Genomic DNA, 18,309 nt, shown 5'->3' with positions numbered 1-18,309 from the left:
CTATGAATACAATCTTTTTATTCACTCTGTAGTAGTTTCTATACAAAAGACAAAAAGAAGGTTACACATTAACCTTCAAGTAACCTACAAGTAATCCAGTCATGAGATTACTAAGGACTGATTCAGTAGCTGGGTGGCCTGTGTTGACAAATAAGGATGGATTTGTCTGATATTGTAGAGAAGGAATCTACATGAGCGGGGAGGATTGCTGATGTGAGTCGAGAAGGAGAGTTGGTTGTCCAAGGTTGAAGCTGTTGTAGAAGGAGAGTGCTGTGAGTTGTCCAGGTAAATAGCAAGATCCTGATGTGGTGAAGAATCTGCTGGAATGAATATTAGTTCAGTTTTTGTGGGATTGAGTTTGAGGTGATGGGCTGCCATCCAAGATGAGATGTGAATTAGAAATCAGTTAGCAGAGATTTTGGAAGCAGCATTTAGATCAGAGGGAGGATAAGAGAAGATGAGTCGTATGTCATCGCATAGCAGTGGTAGGATAATCCATGCGAGGAAATGACCTCACCAAGTGATCTCGTGTAGAGGGAGAAAAGGAGAGGACCTAGCACTGAACCTTGAGGGACACCAGTTGAGAGTCTTTGTGAGGTAGAGGTGGATCCTTTCCAAGTCACTTGGTAAGATCGCTCATCAAGGTAGGAAGCAAACCACTGCCATGCTTAGCCCTGCATTCCAAGCCTCTTCAGGATAGACAAGAGAGTCTTGTGGTTAACGGTGCCAAATGCTGCAGAGAGGTCAAGGAGAATAAGAACCAATGACAGCTTTGCCAATCTGGCCGCATGTAGCTGCTAGGAAACAGCCAAAAGGGCAGTCTCAGTAGAATGAGCTGTTCTGAAACCAGACTGGTTAGGATCAGGGTAAAAGGATCCAGGTACTGGGGTAAAACAATTACTCAATAGACCTATGCATTGATTGATAAAATAATACAAGGGATGGAACCGGGGGGTGTTTGTTTTAGAAGGTGGATGTTTTTGACTTTTTTTTTTTTTATTTCAGAGGCGATCGTATCCCTCCTCATCCCCCCTCAGGTCGAGTACTGAGCATACCAGTTTACCCTAGCAGTGTGCCAATTTTACTTATAAGATCATAATAAAGTGGGGAAAAGGTTAATCTAAAGATGTATCTTTTCAGCCTGATGTTTCTGTAAAGGACGATATAAATTAAAGTTTTCCATTATTAATTGCAACAACCAATTTTAATATAGTAACCGATCACTGTCATGTCAGTAACATTTCATCCCCAGTCATCAATGCAGTATTGTTATTCATGTTCTAGTTAGCATTATGATCCATGTAGAATTTCATTAGTCCGATTCTGAATCTCATTTGAATATGAATGCTTCACAGACCAACCTGGCTGCCAAATGCCTTGTGAGGCAGATTTATGTGTAGTTTATGTGTGTTATGTTGTGTATGTGTTTTCTTTTTCTAATTCACTGTCTTTTTCTCTTCTTTATTATTCTTTCCTTATTATTCCTTCCAACAGTTGTCCTTTGTAGTCATGAATGAACTGGTTATAGTGGTTTGTGCATGTGCAATAAATCCTGCAGTTGTAGCCTGTGGCAGTAGGTGTGCTTGTCATGGCATACAAAGCTCCCTGGAACTCTTTCAGTACGTTGCACTATTAGTTTAACATAGGATTAAATACAGGTATTCAGGTATATCTTCCAGGTTAACCCAGCAGTAACTAGATGATTTAAAAGGATCAGTGATTTCCTGTCTGGATTCCTGAGCATTACTAGAGGATCTTTTTTGTCCACCAGGGGGCAGCGTGACTTCTCTGTTTTAAAAACGCTTGGCCTGTCATCTGCCTCCCACGCAGCACAGCAGCTTCAGGGCATGCTGTAATGGAGTATTGGTGTCACCTGGCTTTTGCATAGGTTTTGTATAACCAGACAGGAAATTGCTACAGCATAGGTTGCTAGAGCTTTTCATTTAATGTAGAAATCATATGAAAGAAATTATCTGGGAATGCTGAATGTGTAATTAATTGATAAATAAATGATTTTGCTAAATTTATTTGATTTTGTACTCAGTATTCTTTGTATAAGATAGAATTGTGTGCAAAGCCTTCGATGTCTCTGTCAGTGAATGGGAGCGGGCTGGTTTTGAATGCTGAGTCTGTGATTAGTGTGTGTGCGTCATGTATTAAATGTCTCTCTAGTACTGTGTTTTGGCACAAGTGATGATAAACATGGTGAACACCCCAGGACAAAATGTAAGAGAACAATGCTCAGACAGGCAAAAGAGAGGGCAGCTTTTTTCTCTCCACTATTATTATTCTTTTTTTTTTTTTTAACCTTTGCAAGAGCATGTTACGCAATCTACATCACCCTCCCTGTTTTTTCAATTTAATTTGAAGGATTGCGTAAGGGCAGTGATTTTTTCTTTTTGCATTATCCCAGCAGCATCTTGGGTGAACCTGATGCAAACAATGTGTCTTCTCAAGAGGTTTAATGCATTTTTGTATCCTCTGCTCTGTTGAAGGTGTGTTTCACCTTTGAAGTTATTTAAATACAAAACTGGTGAAAAAGTTCACATAAACATTTTCTTTTGCAGCTGTGATATGAATGCATGTTTGAATATTTTAAGTTATACTTTCATGGGTAATACATGGGTACACATGGGTAATTAATGTGCTTGGACATGCCCTTAAGCATGCAGGTTAGTGTGTTTGTGTGTATCACACATCACTTCTCCATATAAGGATGAAAGAAGTAGGCTCAATTACATAGGTTTTCATTTATCGCTGCATGGTATGTGTTTTATAGATGCATAGAGCTTTTTCAGTGTTTAATTTCTATAATTTTTCTGTCAAGTGATACATTTTGAAAATGGATGCTGATGCTGTGGCTCGGTCTAACTTTTAAGGCCCAATTAAAGCTCTAATCTGTGGCTACATCTACTTTTTCTATCTGACCAGTCCAGGCTACTAACCTCTCTGTCTGACTGCATCATGCGCATTTTCAAATGTACAGGAATATCTGGATCACCGCCTATCAGAGTCAGGCCCCGGCGTTCATGTTTTTTCATTGGTTTAGAATACGATAAGGGCTTTCAGATTTACGAAAATGCTTCTTTTCCAATGATTTACTATGATTGATGACAGACTACCACCTTGTATGAGTGCAGTTGTGTGTGTGTTGTGTTGTGTGTGTGTGTGTGTGTGAAGTAATGCTCACTCACTAAGTGAGCATTTAGATTTTTAACTAGCGTTCTGCTGTAGCATTGGTATTGCGCAGCTCTGGTACACTGGATCTGCTTTGGACTCGCTGTACAGAATTTATTTTCTTTAAACTCATGACACGATCCACACGATCCTGGACACCTGCACTTTTCTGAGTCCTCTGTCTTCCACCTGCTTCTCACTTTCACATCATATGCCTTGTTAAGCAGTAGGCAGACATAAAAGGCGCCCAGGGTGCAGTGTGGTGGGACGGTACCTTGGTGGTGGAGGTTATGGTTTGGGCAGAAGACTGTACTATATGTGATTGAAATGGGTGGTGGTGAATTAAGGTTGAGTTTAAAATACCCCCATCCATCTAATCCAAATGTGCACTGGAATCAAGATGACAACACTATTGTTGATTTGACTGGATGGAATGCACAACAGAATAATTTTTGGTACTAATATTCTCTTCTATCAACCACAATTCCCAGAATGCAGAGTGGCCAGAAACCCAGGATCAGCCTGACCTGTCCATCCCCACATCCAGGGAGGAGCAGCTTGAATATTTACGCTGGAAAAAGGAGCGTGAGGAAATTGACCGTGAACGTGTTGCCCGACATAAAAATTCCAAGGGCCAGTGGCGCAGGGCCTGGGACATGGATAAGCCACAGCTTGCGTAGCTGCTTTGTTTTTGTTGCATTTTGGGAATTGGTGGGGTTTATTCATTGTTCTTTGCCTGTTGCATTGTTGCAAACACAAGTTAAAAAAATACCTAAAAATATATAGTATGAAAATGAAAGACTTGGTAAAAATTAAAACTGCTTGCATAAACTGCTTGTTTTTGTTGCATTTTGGGAGCTGGTGGGGCATTCTTCTTTGCCTGTTTCATTTCAATAAAACATCTTTAAAATATAACTCATCATTTAAAAATTATGCTTTGTGCTTGTATGCAGCTTCTGCTAACATGCTAATTTGAGTTTTATAGTAAAACACATCTGTAGTTACTAACAGATTCTTATTAACGTATTAACACTCATGTAAGAACACAGCTGCATGGCATAATGCATTTATTATTGAAATGGTAAATTCTGCGCATCTTAACAAGGTTAGTCTTGTAAAGCAAATAAATAAATCAATATTTCTGGATTCAGTAGTGGTACCCATGGCTTTCTCCCTTTACGGTGCTGTAGATTGCTCCCCTTTTGTCTCCCGGCCAAAGTGAAATTATAATTTCTCAATTGTGTCACACACAATGCAGAGATGGTACCTCAGAGAGCACCTTGATGGTTTTTAGATTTAACCCCCCACAAATTGTAAAATTGCAGCCTCACCTAAATAAGGACAAATCCTGCAGCACCAAATATGGCAACTATATAAGCAAAACTTATATAACTTAGGCAATCTTAACTGAGGAGTTTATCTATTAGATTATATATCAGTGATACATGCATATTATACGCTTTTTTTCTCCTTAATTTTCTACTTGCCTAAGCTTTATTATCTGATTGATTGCCCCGCACTTTGCCAAAGAACAAACATTCAATAGGTGTAACTACACCATGTTAAATATAAAGTATACTTTAAAAAATATATAAATATACTTTAAAGACTGCCTCTCACCTCACATGAAAAGGCATTCATCCAACACCTCCTAATTCTAAATTACAAATGTCAAATCAGATGACACTCAGAACAATCAAAATTAATATTTAGAGATTAGGAGTGAGGTCAAACATTCACCTGAAAGTTAAGTATAGAGCATAAGTGCCCCACAGACACACAAATCATGTTACTATTGTGAACATTAGCTTTATCGTGTCAATTTGAACATAGTTCTGTGCATTCACAGATGTCTCCTAAAGACACACATTTATACAGCACAAGTACTTCCACAGTCTTTTAGACCTTACAACCTGTGAATAATCCACAAAAACACAAAATTGTTGTGATCTTATAGAATACATAATGGAAAAAAAAAATGTGCACTGTTCATTTCTGGTGATTTATATTATTTTTTTTATTGCTGTGATGTAGAAAAAGATGCACTATGGGCACCTTACACCAGTGCCTGTACTGGTAATGTATCATATCTTGGGAGGATGCTGTAAGCAGCAAAAGATCAGTTTAAAACAAAGAAACTTTCAGAATTATGCCCCAAGGAGGCCACACTGGTAGATCAATTATAATTTACATTTTACGTTCTTTAATCCACTGTTCACTTATCCCTGAAAAATTATAAAACATATACTTTACACTGGATTTACTGCACATTTAAAGTTTACCTAAAATTATGTACAATCACACAGAAATGTGGTTTAAAAAGAAAACTAATGCAGGTCATATATTCATAACGTATATAGTGCTTTGTAAATAGCCTGTCATAACCTGCATTAACTTTTTCAAAATTAGAGTTACTGTAGCTCTTCTGATGGCCTGGATGGCCTGAACTCCCAACGTGCATCGATGAGCTTTGAACACTATTGTCCCTGTCGCTGGTTTGCTTGTCGCTGGAAGTGCTTGCTCAAATTGTTATGGTTTCAAAAATCCACTTCAAGGACAAATTTGAACTTCCTGCTTAATACATCACATCCACTGCCATTGCATCAAGATCATTTTATCCACTTAATACTTCATAATTTTATGGCTGATAAGTGTTTGCCTGAAACGCACTTTGAATAAGTGGTGTTTGGCAGCCTTCAGAAAAACATTTGTATCTCGACAGAAAGCTGCAAGGGAATAGACTATTCTGTGTGGGATACTTACAATTCCATGCTGACCTTATGTGTGACATCTTCATTTCCTGTTTGCAGGGAGGGGCCAGTCTTACATATTTCACTCTCATTGCAGACCTAAAAAAAAAATTTGTCACTTCTTAACTCACATTTGATTTGGCCTGAAATGTATTTGAGAGTTTAAGCATTGAAGTGAAAGAAGCAAAGTTAGTTATCTTAAATGTTAGGTCTACTGTAAAATATAAACTATGCTTCCAGAATACATTTCCTGTTATAAGGTAAACTTAACTGTGAATCAGAGAGTTGAATTCAATCAAATCTTGAAAGATACAACCCAAACTAAAATGATATATGGTAATAAGAATAGGATTAGTAGTTGGTCTTTTACATATAAACTGGAGGCTGGCAGTTTTCCCTGCATTTGATATGTCTAGAGGCACATCACTTTTCATGTTTGAGTGAACATTTTCATCCGCAAAGAACTGAGCTCTATGTTGTAGTAAGGGTAAGTGGACATATTAAATGATCCTTGAAATGTTCATATCACTGCTTACACCCATGCATCCTGTCAAGTAGTACAGGATGTTTTTTTTTTAAGTACTTCTTAATGAGCTTTAGCCTTCTGTTCAATAAAATTCCCCATATAAGAGACATGGAGACTTCTAAAGAGCTGAAAACAGGAGAGGCTATTTTTAGTGTATGTATGTGCGTGTGTGTCTGTTGGAATGCCTTGCCTTATTAGGGAGGGTTTGAACACACAAGAGAGTGAGTGTGAGAGGAAACGATTGACTTAGGGACCTGGCATTCTCAGTGTTCTGAAGCTACAGTGTGTTATCAGACCATGTTTACAAAAGCCTTTCAATAAACAAGGCTTGTACTAACCACAGAAGCCACCATAAGCTAGGGTTAGCAGATGAAGGACATACTGCTCTACTGGGGTTTCCAGCTGAGATGAGCCTGGTTACAAAGCACTGGGGCCTAAGCCTCCCTGCATTCATGTAAATTAACTTGACAATGTGCTGCTTTTAATGCTCAGTAGGCCTTTTATTCACTGTTTTGATGAGCGTGGCATGAGTGTCCTTTTTTTTTTTTTTTTTTTTTTTCTTTTTCCCCTCTCTTAACATTCAAGTTAGTCCCCATCATTACTTGTTCAACAGATTTGTAAGATGTGTTTTACTTGTGCATGCCTGTTTTAGTTTTGATCAAACTGCCTGTGTAGGTCTTCAGAAAAAAAAACCCAAGAAGAAACAGGAAGGACCCAAAATAAAGGTAAGTGAAATGCTTATGTGCATTAATATTCCATGCATGAAGTGAATAACATTTTATTGTTCTTTATTACATGATGACTGTCATCCAACATTTAACACAAATTCATTTATTAATGATACTAACCTGCTACCTCAAAGATTTAGTTTGCTTGAATGATATCAACATTGTCGATACATCATCAGCCAATTGATACTACTGCAGTGCTGTGTTATTCTCACTGTATGAAGTTTCCTTTATGTTATGATGAATTGTGCAAAAACATTGTTTTTGTGATTTTAAAGAGCATTGACCTGAAATCAGGCTTTTAGGCTGTAAACAATTCCTGGAAACACATGAAAATAATTAGATGAGTAGTTTATGGAGGGTACAATAATTGTCCTACACATGGTTTTATACCTGTCTGTTTTAGGAGGAGGAGGATCAAGAAAATGCCATTTAAAACCCAGTGGGACGAACCACGGGGTACAGTGAATTCACATCACGTTTATTTCCTCATGAATTCATCCTTTTTGCACTTTCACATCCCTACTAATCATATTTATTTAGGCAACCAATACAAGAGCAGGGACAAGAGATCTAGGAACGTTGCAGTTGTGGGCAGCAAAGCCAAGGGCAAGGACCGCCTGACCGGGAGAGCTCGAAGGTGTGTAACGTCCTGACAGGTTTTTTTATTATTATTATTTATTTTATTTTTTTACTGAAAGGTTCTAAGCTTGATCTGCTGAAGTACTTTCCAAATGTCCAGAAACAGTACAGTTGCTGGAACTTTCCTTTACACCACTGTGCATGGACTCAGAACTGTGCAAAATATTTTTTTGGTTGTCATATATAAGTAAAAGCATGTAATGTAAAATAATTTGACACAGAAGTTTTCAGCTTTTTGTGGTAAGGAATGCACACTCCAATATTGTGTTCCACATTGGAGTGTCTCTTTGTTTCTGGCCAGTGTCACATTTTTGGCCAGGATCTGATAATGATGATGCATGAGACAAACTACTCAGTAAAGTCTTGTCCAACATGTCCCAAAAGAATCTCAGTGGGACTAAGGTCAACACACTGCGGTATTCAGTGCGAAAATAATGGAGACGTCCCTGAATCACACTTAGACATTGTGGAAATTCCCTTACCAGCATAATAAAACATGTGGTTGTATGTTTACAAAACATTTTACCAAATGTTAGTAATAATTTACACCTAATATCATTAAAGAATTTCTGGCCACATTTATCTGACCAGAATTTCATGTGTTGGACTGTTTGCAACCCACTAAAGCGATTTTTGCTGTTTCTTTCACTTGATTAAGGACGATCATTTATTCCTTCTGAAACCAGTAGTATTTTTCTATGACTGGTTGTTTAAAACATGAGCTGTTACTAACTGCACTAGTTCCTGTTACTAGCTGAAATTATTATTCATATTAATCACTGTATTACCATTCCAGACCTTGGCCTGTAACTGTTTGCTTATTTAAATCTAAACAGTGACTTTTCTTTTAGACTATTAGTATATTTCATGTCCAGCAATATGTTATGATCAAGTTAAAAGCAAACAGCGGAATATTTCCTTTTATTTTTAGATGGGACACTCATGAAAACTCTAGCCATGTTCAGGTAAGAGCCTGTTTCATTTCGACTTTCAAAAATAACATGAAATCAACCTGTATTCACAAATAATTGGTTTACCACACTCTGACCCACAGACCTCAGACTCCAGTTTGGAGGCGTTTTTACAGGAGCTGGATGCTCTGGGTTATCCTGAGTATGAGAATCATAGCAGCAACAGAGGTGATGCTGCATTGTCTGCAGAGGTACCAACAGGTGCAGACAGACCTACTGCCGAATTTTGTAAAGCTGAGGGTCTTAAAGAACCAGCAACTCTGGAAACCATCAGTGCTGATGGTTCACTGCTACTTGATGGTGACTGCATGAGTAAGGAACAGGCAAAGACAGAGGCTTCATCCCCTAAAGGAACTGAAAAAAGGGTGCGGTTTTCTGAGGAGCTCATCCAAGGCAGCAACGACAAAACCCCAAACTTTAGCATGGAAGCCAGGGGGAGCTCATTGAAAGATGCCTCATTGTGTAAAACTGTTGGGAGGGACAAAGTGCCTGAGACCCTGTCAGGAAGCCAGGACCAGGAGGTGCCTGAGAGCCCAGAAAAGAAGCTGGATGAAGATGAAGAGGATCTGATTCCTTTATCTGCTTTTGAGACCGATTTGGACAATGTCCTGAGTCCAGAAAGCAGATCAGAAATTAATGTGAAAGCCTCAGCCTCCTCAGACAACACACCAGCCTGGGATCAGGCACTTGGAAAGAACGGCACAAGCAGGTGCACCGGAATCTCAGGTGTGTAGTTAAACATCTTCTGAAGGGACATTCTGCATTTTTGTCCTGTCATGAACTGCTTGCTTGGTATTTTTGGATGGTGGATGATTTTGGGTAATATCTGGACAGCAGTTGTCTTTTTGGAGTAATTTGTGCACTGCTGCGACTACACCTTTAAAATGTGCAGATACGAATATTTTTAAGGTTAACAAGGTATGTGTAGCTGTGGTTTTCATCACAGAAGCATCTAAAATAGTGATCACAGGTTAAGGTTATTTTACACTGTTCAATATTAGAACGTTGATTATAGAAATGTTTTCAGTGCTTATATCGTACCACTTTTTAATGAAGTACTTTTAATAATATTTAAAGCATTACAGCATTTTATTAAATAATACAGCAGAAAGACCAAGGATGTTTCTAAGCACCTCCTGAACTGAAGGCAAACAGGCACAGCTTTACCTTAAAGGACAATTATCTGTTCTAGTTCACCAGAATTCTACAATTATTTTTTTCCTGGAATAGGGATGTCAAAAGTTGTCAATGTCTTGGTTAATATTACCCACTCACATTCTCATAGAATAAATTCACTTATGACTGGCGATAAATACTGGAGAAAATAGTTTTTTAGTTTGTACAGCAACATTACGTTAACAAGTTACTTCGACTTTAATTTTACTTGCAAACTGTGGCTGGGTTTGCACAGTGAGACACTGCAGGAAATGCTACATTAAACACATAAATGTGTTTGGAATTAATAGTGTTTTTTATATATTAATGTGGGCTCTTATGTCTGTCTGTTTGGTATCATTTACAGGTTGGGATTAATACATGCATTTTTTGTTTTTATGTTTCGCTCACAGAAGAGCATATTGACCCCAATCTTTCTGTGCTGGGTTTGGACACAACAGGTTCCCATTCTGACCAAACCACCTGCACTGAAAAGGTGAGATAAAAGTACAAACAAAGGGCCCTGTTTCAGTGAAGGTACAAATCAGCCATTTTAATATTTTTTTAATGATGTGGCACATACTCTTTAAAAACTCTTCTTAGGTTGAGGGATTTGAGGCCATTCCCAAGGTCTTCATCATTGATCAGGTCCTTAGCGTAGAAAATTAGTTTTTTAATGGGACCCTAACCAGGGAAAAAAGAATGCAATTCAGGGATTGTAGTGAATGTTGGCAGCTGGACCCAAAAATTCATAAACAAACATTTTCTAACCTGCTAACTCTGATGTTGTTGTATTAAGTGGTGATATATATCAATTTACATTTATATTTACAGCATTTATCAGACGCCTTTATCCAGAGCGACTTGCAATCAGTAGTTACAGGGACAGCTTAGGGTTATCCAATCCCCATATATCCAAGTAAAGCATATAAAATATATCCAACATTTTGGACATTTTTTAAAGTAAACTATTGATGCAGTGGATGCTTAAGAATGACCTTGCAGCAAGAAGTCTGCATTCATTTGCATTGCAGCTCTCCCTTGGCTGGGGTTTCCAGCATCCCAGTCACACCACTGTGAGACTTGATACCATATGACTAATCTGTGAAAAGGCCTGTTTTCTTATCTATGTTTTATGTGTGTTTATTGCAGGCACGGGAAAATGGGAAAGTCGTGTAAGACGTTTTTTTTGGTGTCATTCAACTGGGAATCATCCTGTTGTGACGAACTGAAACCAAAACAGCAAAGTTGCCTTTAGGGAAAATAATCTTTGATTTGAGAAATATTAAGTGATGTCAGCTGTTCAGATAATACTAGACCTTAATAGCATTATGAATGTCCAATCTGTTTTATTTAACAAGATTTCTTTGTAGTCCTAGAACACTGAATGTTGATATGATGGATAAGGAAGGTAAAATGAAGGTCTCTGAATGTTACTCTCAATTGATCTAAAATGAAGAAATATTATTTTGTTTACAAGCACTTTATTCTTTTTTTTTTTTTTTTTTTTTTTTTTTTTTTTTTTTTAAAACAGTCATTGCAGTGACTGCAGACATTGGCAATAGGATGCCTCAGAAGGTTTGGTTGGGTTGATTTTTAGTTGGAAGATTTTCTGTCTTCAGTTGTTTTGCCACCGGCCGTTTGCACATGGCTGTATATATTGCACTGTGGAATTAATACCCTGTCATATCCTTCCAAGTTATTGAAAAAGTGCACACAGAATGCACTGGCTCTAATGTATACAGAAATCCACGGATTGAATGCAATTTACACTGATTGTTCTGGAGAGAGAGAACAGCTTCTTACATCATTGTTTACCTTGTTCCGCTGTATTTTTGTGTTGCCAGAAAGTGTTAATTTCAGGAAAGAGCTTCTAGCATCTTCACAATAGCAGGTTACAGTTCTTTTGTCCTGATTTTCCTCAGTATTCTCTCAGAATTGCATGGTAACTTGTAAACTGTATCTGTTGCCTTAATGATAACACATTTTACAGTTTTTTTTTTTTTAAAAACTTACAGAATGTTTGCACTGAAGGGATGAGGGGTGAGTTGTTAACATTTTTGTAGTTCTTGTTTACTGCATTATATTGAGATGTTGTGGGCTTTGAATCATCCTCATATAATGGAAAAAAGTTATTTATGTTTTTATTGTTAACTTAAAGTTATTTGTTACTTGTATTAAACAGTTCAGACTTGACACTTTGAAAGTTTTAGTGAGCAATCTGTTTTTTTCATTGTGCAGACTGATTAAACTGATTTTACAATTTCATTAATATTATTTTACCATATTTATGACTTTTAATAAAACACATTTTCATAATTATTTGTGTTTCTCTTTTAATGTTTGAATTAATCTGTATTCTGCCATGTCAAGGGTACAATTCAACACCATGGTGACCTGTTGTCAGATTAGATTTCACACACATGAAATACAATTTTATTAAACTGAAATTGAAATACACCCGCAAGGAACCTTAAACATTATCAACACCTTGCCTGTTGATGAAACATACCTCCTTTCTGAAGATTCTTAACTGACTGGGTTGTGGTTACTTCATAGCAGTCTATTGTCCCCTGCCTATATAAGTCCTTACAGCTCACAATGCATGTCAGAGCAAATGGGAATCATGAGGTCAAAGGAACTGCCTGAAGATCTCAGAGGCAGAATTGGTCAAGGTTACTAAAACCTTTCTGCTGCACTTAAGGTTCCTAAGAGCACAGTGGCCTCCACAATCCTCCACAGTGAAGCATGGCGGTGGCAGCATCATGCTGTGGGGGGTGTTTTGCAGTTGCAGGGATGCAGGGACAGAACAACTGGTTGCAAATACAGGTGTGAAAAACTTTCATAAAAAGACTCATGGCAGTATTAGATGAAAAAGCTGCTTTTTCACAAATCTGTAAAAATGTCAACAATTTCTGTCAATATGGGGTGCTGTGTGTTCATTAATGAGGAAAAAATGAACTTAAATCATTTTAGCATAAGGCTGCAATATAACAAATTGAAAAATGTAAGGGGGTCTGAATATTTTCCATACCCACTGTATGTGTTTTACAGTAAAACTATAGAAAAAAAGAGAAGTGATCCACTCATGGCACATTAGAGCGGCCATCAGGACTGGGTTATGTCCAGGCAGGATTACTGGCAGCACGGACGTGTCTGTAGCTACTGACAGCAGCACAGTCTGGTAGCGCAGCAGAGCGGTGGCGTGCTGGGTCTCAGCTGTGCTCATGAACATAAACACCTTTTTGCCGAGTACATGACCACCTTTTGATCACAGGGGAATGTCCCCTCTGTAGGGTGCAAATTGCACTGTTGAGTTCCAGATATTTTTCAGTTCAGACAGAGCATGGAGCAGCTATGGAACCTACTATGAATTGCAAGAATTTTAAAGTGTGTAATTAATAAAAAGTGTTTAATTAGGATAAGAAAAGGTTTGTGATTATAAATGGTGCTGGTTGCGCTGGGGAATGAAATGGAGGGGGGATTGTGCTGTGACATACTGACACGTTGCATTAAGTGATATCCACGAGGGATAACACTGATTAAATTTTTTTTAAGCCTCTGCGCCCAGGGGCTGTTGTCCTGGAGACACCCCGTCCCAGTTCCCCTAAACAGGCCTTTCGGATCTGTTACTCTTTTAATTACTTTTTTCCACAGACATCCTCAAGGGCAGCTGCTTTCCCCTGAAGGCTGCTCTGTTCTTCTACTGCAGTCACGTGACTGTGCTTGTTGATCTGTTGTTCTGAGGATGGTGAGGTGCTCGCACACGTAAAATTCGCTTGTCCTTGTCTAATGTTTGGGGTGGGGGGGGGGGGGGGGGGGGGGGGGGGGGGGGTGACTGGTGCACTGGCTTTGAGCTGTGATGGGGTGAATGCAGAGCACAGTCCGTGGGAGGGAGTGGAGGCGAAGAGGGTGGGCTAGAGTCTTGAATTAAAATGTGGATTTGTCCTGCTGAGAGGATTTAAGTGTGTGCATGCGGAGGGGGGGATTATGTCACCCCTCTTTACACATAGTACAGGCAAACACTGCATGCATGATTGAGGGAGCGGAAGAGATTTGCAATGTTTTAACAATTGACTGTGTGTGTGTTAGACAGGGAGAGAGAATTAAAGAGCTGAGCATTTGACGGGACCCATCCTGGAACTTAAGCCTGATTTGAGGCAAGAATGACCTTTCAAGCATTTTGTTAAACATTTTCACAAGGTATTTTGTGAAGGTTGGATGCTACTGATAACATATTGCAGAGCTCTAGGTCTCCTTCACTATAAAAGTGCAGCATAAGGTCCTGCATGCAGTTGTGCATGGAGTCTAGGTAGCTGCCAGGCAAGTCTTCCTGCTGCTGCCAGGCTGCGCCTGAGCTGCTGAACGGAGGAAAATGGCGTCACGGTCTCCCTGCGCTTACTGCATTATGCACTTCGCACCTGTATCTCATGCAGAAAGTGTGAACTCACACGAGCAAACAGTTCAGGCAGACACATTCTGCAGTGTTGTGGAGTTAATTGAATCCCACCTTCCGTATTGGAATCCAAACCTGAGCATGATAAATAATTTACGTAATGTACACAAACAGTGTGCCTTTTCGTAACAAGGAACTAAACTGAGGTTGAATTACAGATGTGACCAACAGATGTTATCAAATGTGTTGAGTGAAAATGTTTCTGTAATAAAAACGATGGCAGGAAAAATCTGTGTTGCAGCAGGTTTGATTTTCTGTTGAAAATGCATTTCAGTTATCTGCCTCTAGGGGCCAAAAGTGCAGGTCAACAAGGTCATGATGCATCACATCCTTGCTGTTCCATACGTTGTATCTTTTGGGGAAGACTCCGTTTAATCTTGAGGAAACTTTCCAAGCCATTCCTACCCCCAGATGGAGGTGAATAAGTAGCCCGAACAAGAACATCTTTGCAAAAGACAGGTGGCGTGTTGAGAATGTGACAGTCCAGAATATATTAATCACTGTCTCATAATGATAATTTTGCAATTAGAAGGTTTGGAGAGTTTTAACTATACTACATCATATCACATCAAGACTTAAATAAAATGCTGTGTTCGTCCTTCAATGTTCCTTTTGCAGTGGGGTCAGTCGGCATGAATAAAAACAAGGTTTACATGACAGCAGCGTGTTCCGTGCAGTCAGAGGAGAATGTTGGCTGGAAATAGAGCAGACCCGCATTGTGTAATGCGTTTCTCCCTCCCTTTGTTTAACTTCAGAGCACTAAATCAATAATTCTCCTTTACGTGGAAGAGCAGAACACTGCAGGGTTTAAGAGTTCAGCACAAGTGACTCAGAGCCCATGATGAGCAAGGGCACCCGGTCGGTTCCTGACAGGACTGATAAGCAACGCTTTCTCTGACACTTCCCCCCAACACTCTCCACAGATTCTCATTCAGGTCTTAAATTCCGATTGCACAGGAGCAGATTTTTTCAAACACAAAGAACTGCAGCTTTATCTAATCATTCTTAATTATTAGATTAATTGTTCCCATATGTTTCTGTGTTTTGCATTTACCTTTGTGCATCAAAAAAAGTGGCGTCATGCCTGACTTTATAAGCAGAATCGCTAATATCCCACTCACATGTAGCCATCAGATTTGCATTATTTATCCCTTTTTTCCTGATAAAGAAAAACACTTTTGTTTTTTACAAGGAGCTTTATTTGTGGATATATACTGTGTACAGTAACTATTTTACTTTCATATTAAAAAGTAAGCTATCTAATCAGACTTTAGCATATACAGTATCTGCTCTATGTACATTACCAAATACACAGTACATTTACATGGTTATATGCACATACCTGAGCTTAACTCAACTAGATTCCTGTATCACAGGAGTCCTGATTAATTAGTATACAGTGATATTTAGGAGAAATGTAATGCAAACCCATTTAGGAGCTGCAGGGTCCTCTGGAAAATAAAAGACCATTTTAAATATAACATTCTGCTGTTCTCCTTTTCCCAATGCATCTCTTCTGTATCCCCAAGTCCAATTGTTTTTTTTTCAAGAGAATAACCCAGATGCATATGCACAGGCGTCTGGCCTTAGTACCTAGTTCATGAAGATGGTGTGAATCTATTAAGGCATTTAAAAAAAATAGAGAGAAGGTCGTGGCTTTTAAAAAATGACTGGTATATTCCATTTTTTAAAGTCCCGTCGCATGAGCCTTTGAAAATGTGTTATTCTGAGTTCCTGTGTGCCCTTCCCACAGCATCCATCGTCCAAAGAACTTGGTCATCTTGGGTCCGATCCAGCAGGGATCTCTGTCCAACACTTCTTCAATCCTGGTATCATGTTGGTACCAACCTGCATCATCTGGCATCCCGAAGCTGACAGAATATTCAATAGAAAACAACTTGCTAACATACGCAACTCAACAACCATGCCTGGTTGTTGCAATAAGCAAACTTCACTTAGTTGCATTTACCACAACGGCTGGATTGTTCAATTCTCATCATTATTGTTGTTTTTATTATCATTATTACTGTAGTTTTCCATGAATTAATATATTTGTTATGTGTTTATTATAGTTAAATATATGTGTAAATATCGATATATATGTTGACAGATATGCAAACTAGGCAATTCGCTTGCTATCTTTCTTCAGATAGCAGAAGAGCTGCAAATTTGCTAGTTTTTAAGGAATTGCCCCAAATAAAGGTGCATAGGCGATCAACAGGCAAACCTGTTATGGGGTTTTGGGGGGGGGGGGGGGAATCTTTTACATTATGAAATATTTTTCCTTTTTCATTTGAATGCTGTCCAGTTACGAGCCTGTAATCTTGCCAAGGCTTTTCACGATCAGAGTTTATAATCCGCAGAATTAAAGATTATAATTAATAATTCATGTCCAGCTGCTGCGCGAGGTGACGTAACCATAGCGACGGGTTACAGCAAACCCAGCAGTGTTCACACCTACAACCCAAATATTGGGTGAGGGGGTCGTGAAATCTGACAAAATGGCCTCGACCCCGCAGGTGCCTCCCTTTCCTGGGCTCATTTGTCGCCTTGGTGCGTCGCCGGCGCCCGCGGTGACGCAGCGCCTCCCTGCGCATCCTCCTCCGGGTCCGGCTGGCCGGCTGCGGCGGCCGGCGGCCGGTTGTCCGCGTACAGTCCCCTGCTGGGCCCGCTGGTCCAGTCGAAAGCCCTGCTGCTGCTGCTGCTGCTGCTGCTGCTGATGCTGCTGATGATGATGCTGCTGGACTCGTTGGCGGCCGCCACGTCCGCCTGGGTGACGTTGCTGCTGTCTGTGGCGTTGGTGGTGGTGGTGGTGGAGGAGATGTTGGCCGAGATGTTGGCCGGAGCTGGGAGCTCCCCGGGTCTGGCGGCCGTGGAGGAGGCGCTGGTCGGTTTCCAGATCAGGCTGTAGTACACGGCCAGGATGATGGCCGCTAAGGACACCGACAGCACGTACGCGAACACCGTGGCCAGTCTCACCCACTTTTTGTTGGTCTTCGCGGCCATCTTCGCCTTCTTGTCGCCCGTGTAAGTGGCGGGCTTCCCCCGCTCCATGTTGGGCATGAAGTCCCGCTCCCTCATGTTGGCCCGGTTTTTGCCGCGGTGCTCCACCACCCCGTCCGTCTTGAAGCTCGCTGGTTTTCCCGCAGTCCGAGAACCGAGGCCGAGGTGCAGAGCGACACGGGGAGGGACGAGCGCCGCCGCTTTTTCCTCTTTTGCCGCTCGATTGATCGCATCTAATCCATCGCCGCCTGGAAAGCCGGGAAAATCCGTTCCGGCATCGCGCCCGGTCGCGGCTCGGCTCGCATCCGAGCGCAGATCCCAGCGCGCCTCACTCGCCTCTTCTTCCTTCTTTCTTTCTCGATTCGCCGGGGTTTCGTTGAACGATGACGACCGAGACCGCGCGGTGTACACGAGTGTCCGTCTTACACAACAAGTGAAGCGGCCGGATCAGCTAAAAGCCGCGGAGGAGGGGCGGAGGGGCGTCTTAAAGGGCCGGAGAAACGGGCCGTTTTCCGCGATCGAAAGACGACATTTCTTTCGTGCGACGAAGCTGACACAACGCCGACAGACACCGCAAATCGAGTTTTGTTGTATGATTAAATCCCTTTTTAACATGTCTTTACATGTCCCCGTGTCTTTATTTACACTGAAACAGATCCAAATGTTGATGTGTGACTCTGCTTTATGGTCCATAATAACCTGTTCGGGGTGTACAGCATATGCTTTACGAATTCCGCAACGCTATAAAATCGGTATGTCCAATAGTGTCTATAGCTGTGCGTGCGTGATAATCTATTAGCAGAAAAAAAAACTTCATAGATTAACACTTCTGGCGCGAAGTCCCACGCCGAATCAGCACCGTGGACAGCGCAGGACTATTTGCTGCTAATTAAGGACAAGG

The 18,309-nt window shown here is 40.3% G+C and overlaps 3 protein-coding genes across 3 annotated transcripts in view; 2 read left to right on the top strand and 1 right to left on the bottom strand.

Annotated features, from left to right (window-relative positions):
• LOC114780239 (coiled-coil domain-containing protein 9B-like) overlaps window positions 1–7,649 on the top strand; it is a 32,906-nt gene extending 25,257 nt beyond the window's left edge. Inside the window, exons 8-10 of the mRNA XM_028967765.1 lie at window positions 3,669–3,853; window positions 7,129–7,178; window positions 7,588–7,649. Coding sequence (XP_028823598.1) covers window positions 3,669–3,853; window positions 7,129–7,178; window positions 7,588–7,649 — 297 coding nt within the window. The remainder of the gene's footprint in view (window positions 1–3,668; window positions 3,854–7,128; window positions 7,179–7,587) is intronic.
• Window positions 7,633–11,426, top strand: LOC114800281 (uncharacterized). Its single transcript, XM_028997449.1, has 5 exons — window positions 7,633–7,821; window positions 8,755–8,788; window positions 8,878–9,520; window positions 10,363–10,445; window positions 11,102–11,426. The coding sequence occupies exons 1-5, from the start codon at window positions 7,673–7,675 to the stop codon at window positions 11,126–11,128; spliced, it is 936 nt and encodes a 311-aa protein (XP_028853282.1). The 5' UTR covers window positions 7,633–7,672; the 3' UTR covers window positions 11,129–11,426.
• A 5,039-nt stretch (window positions 11,427–16,465) lies between these two features.
• Window positions 16,466–17,971, bottom strand: LOC114795934 (putative transmembrane protein INAFM2). The gene has a single exon (XM_028989683.1). It carries the CDS (start codon window positions 17,484–17,486, stop codon window positions 16,944–16,946), a length of 543 nt encoding a protein of 180 aa, XP_028845516.1. The 5' UTR covers window positions 17,487–17,971; the 3' UTR covers window positions 16,466–16,943.
• Window positions 17,972–18,309: the final 338 nt, after the last annotated feature.

Source organism: Denticeps clupeoides, chromosome 1 (genome assembly GCF_900700375.1).
Source record: "Denticeps clupeoides chromosome 1, fDenClu1.1, whole genome shotgun sequence".
NCBI classification, from domain to species: domain Eukaryota; kingdom Metazoa; phylum Chordata; class Actinopteri; order Clupeiformes; family Denticipitidae; genus Denticeps; species Denticeps clupeoides.
This window is presented reverse-complemented; position numbering and strand designations above follow the sequence as displayed.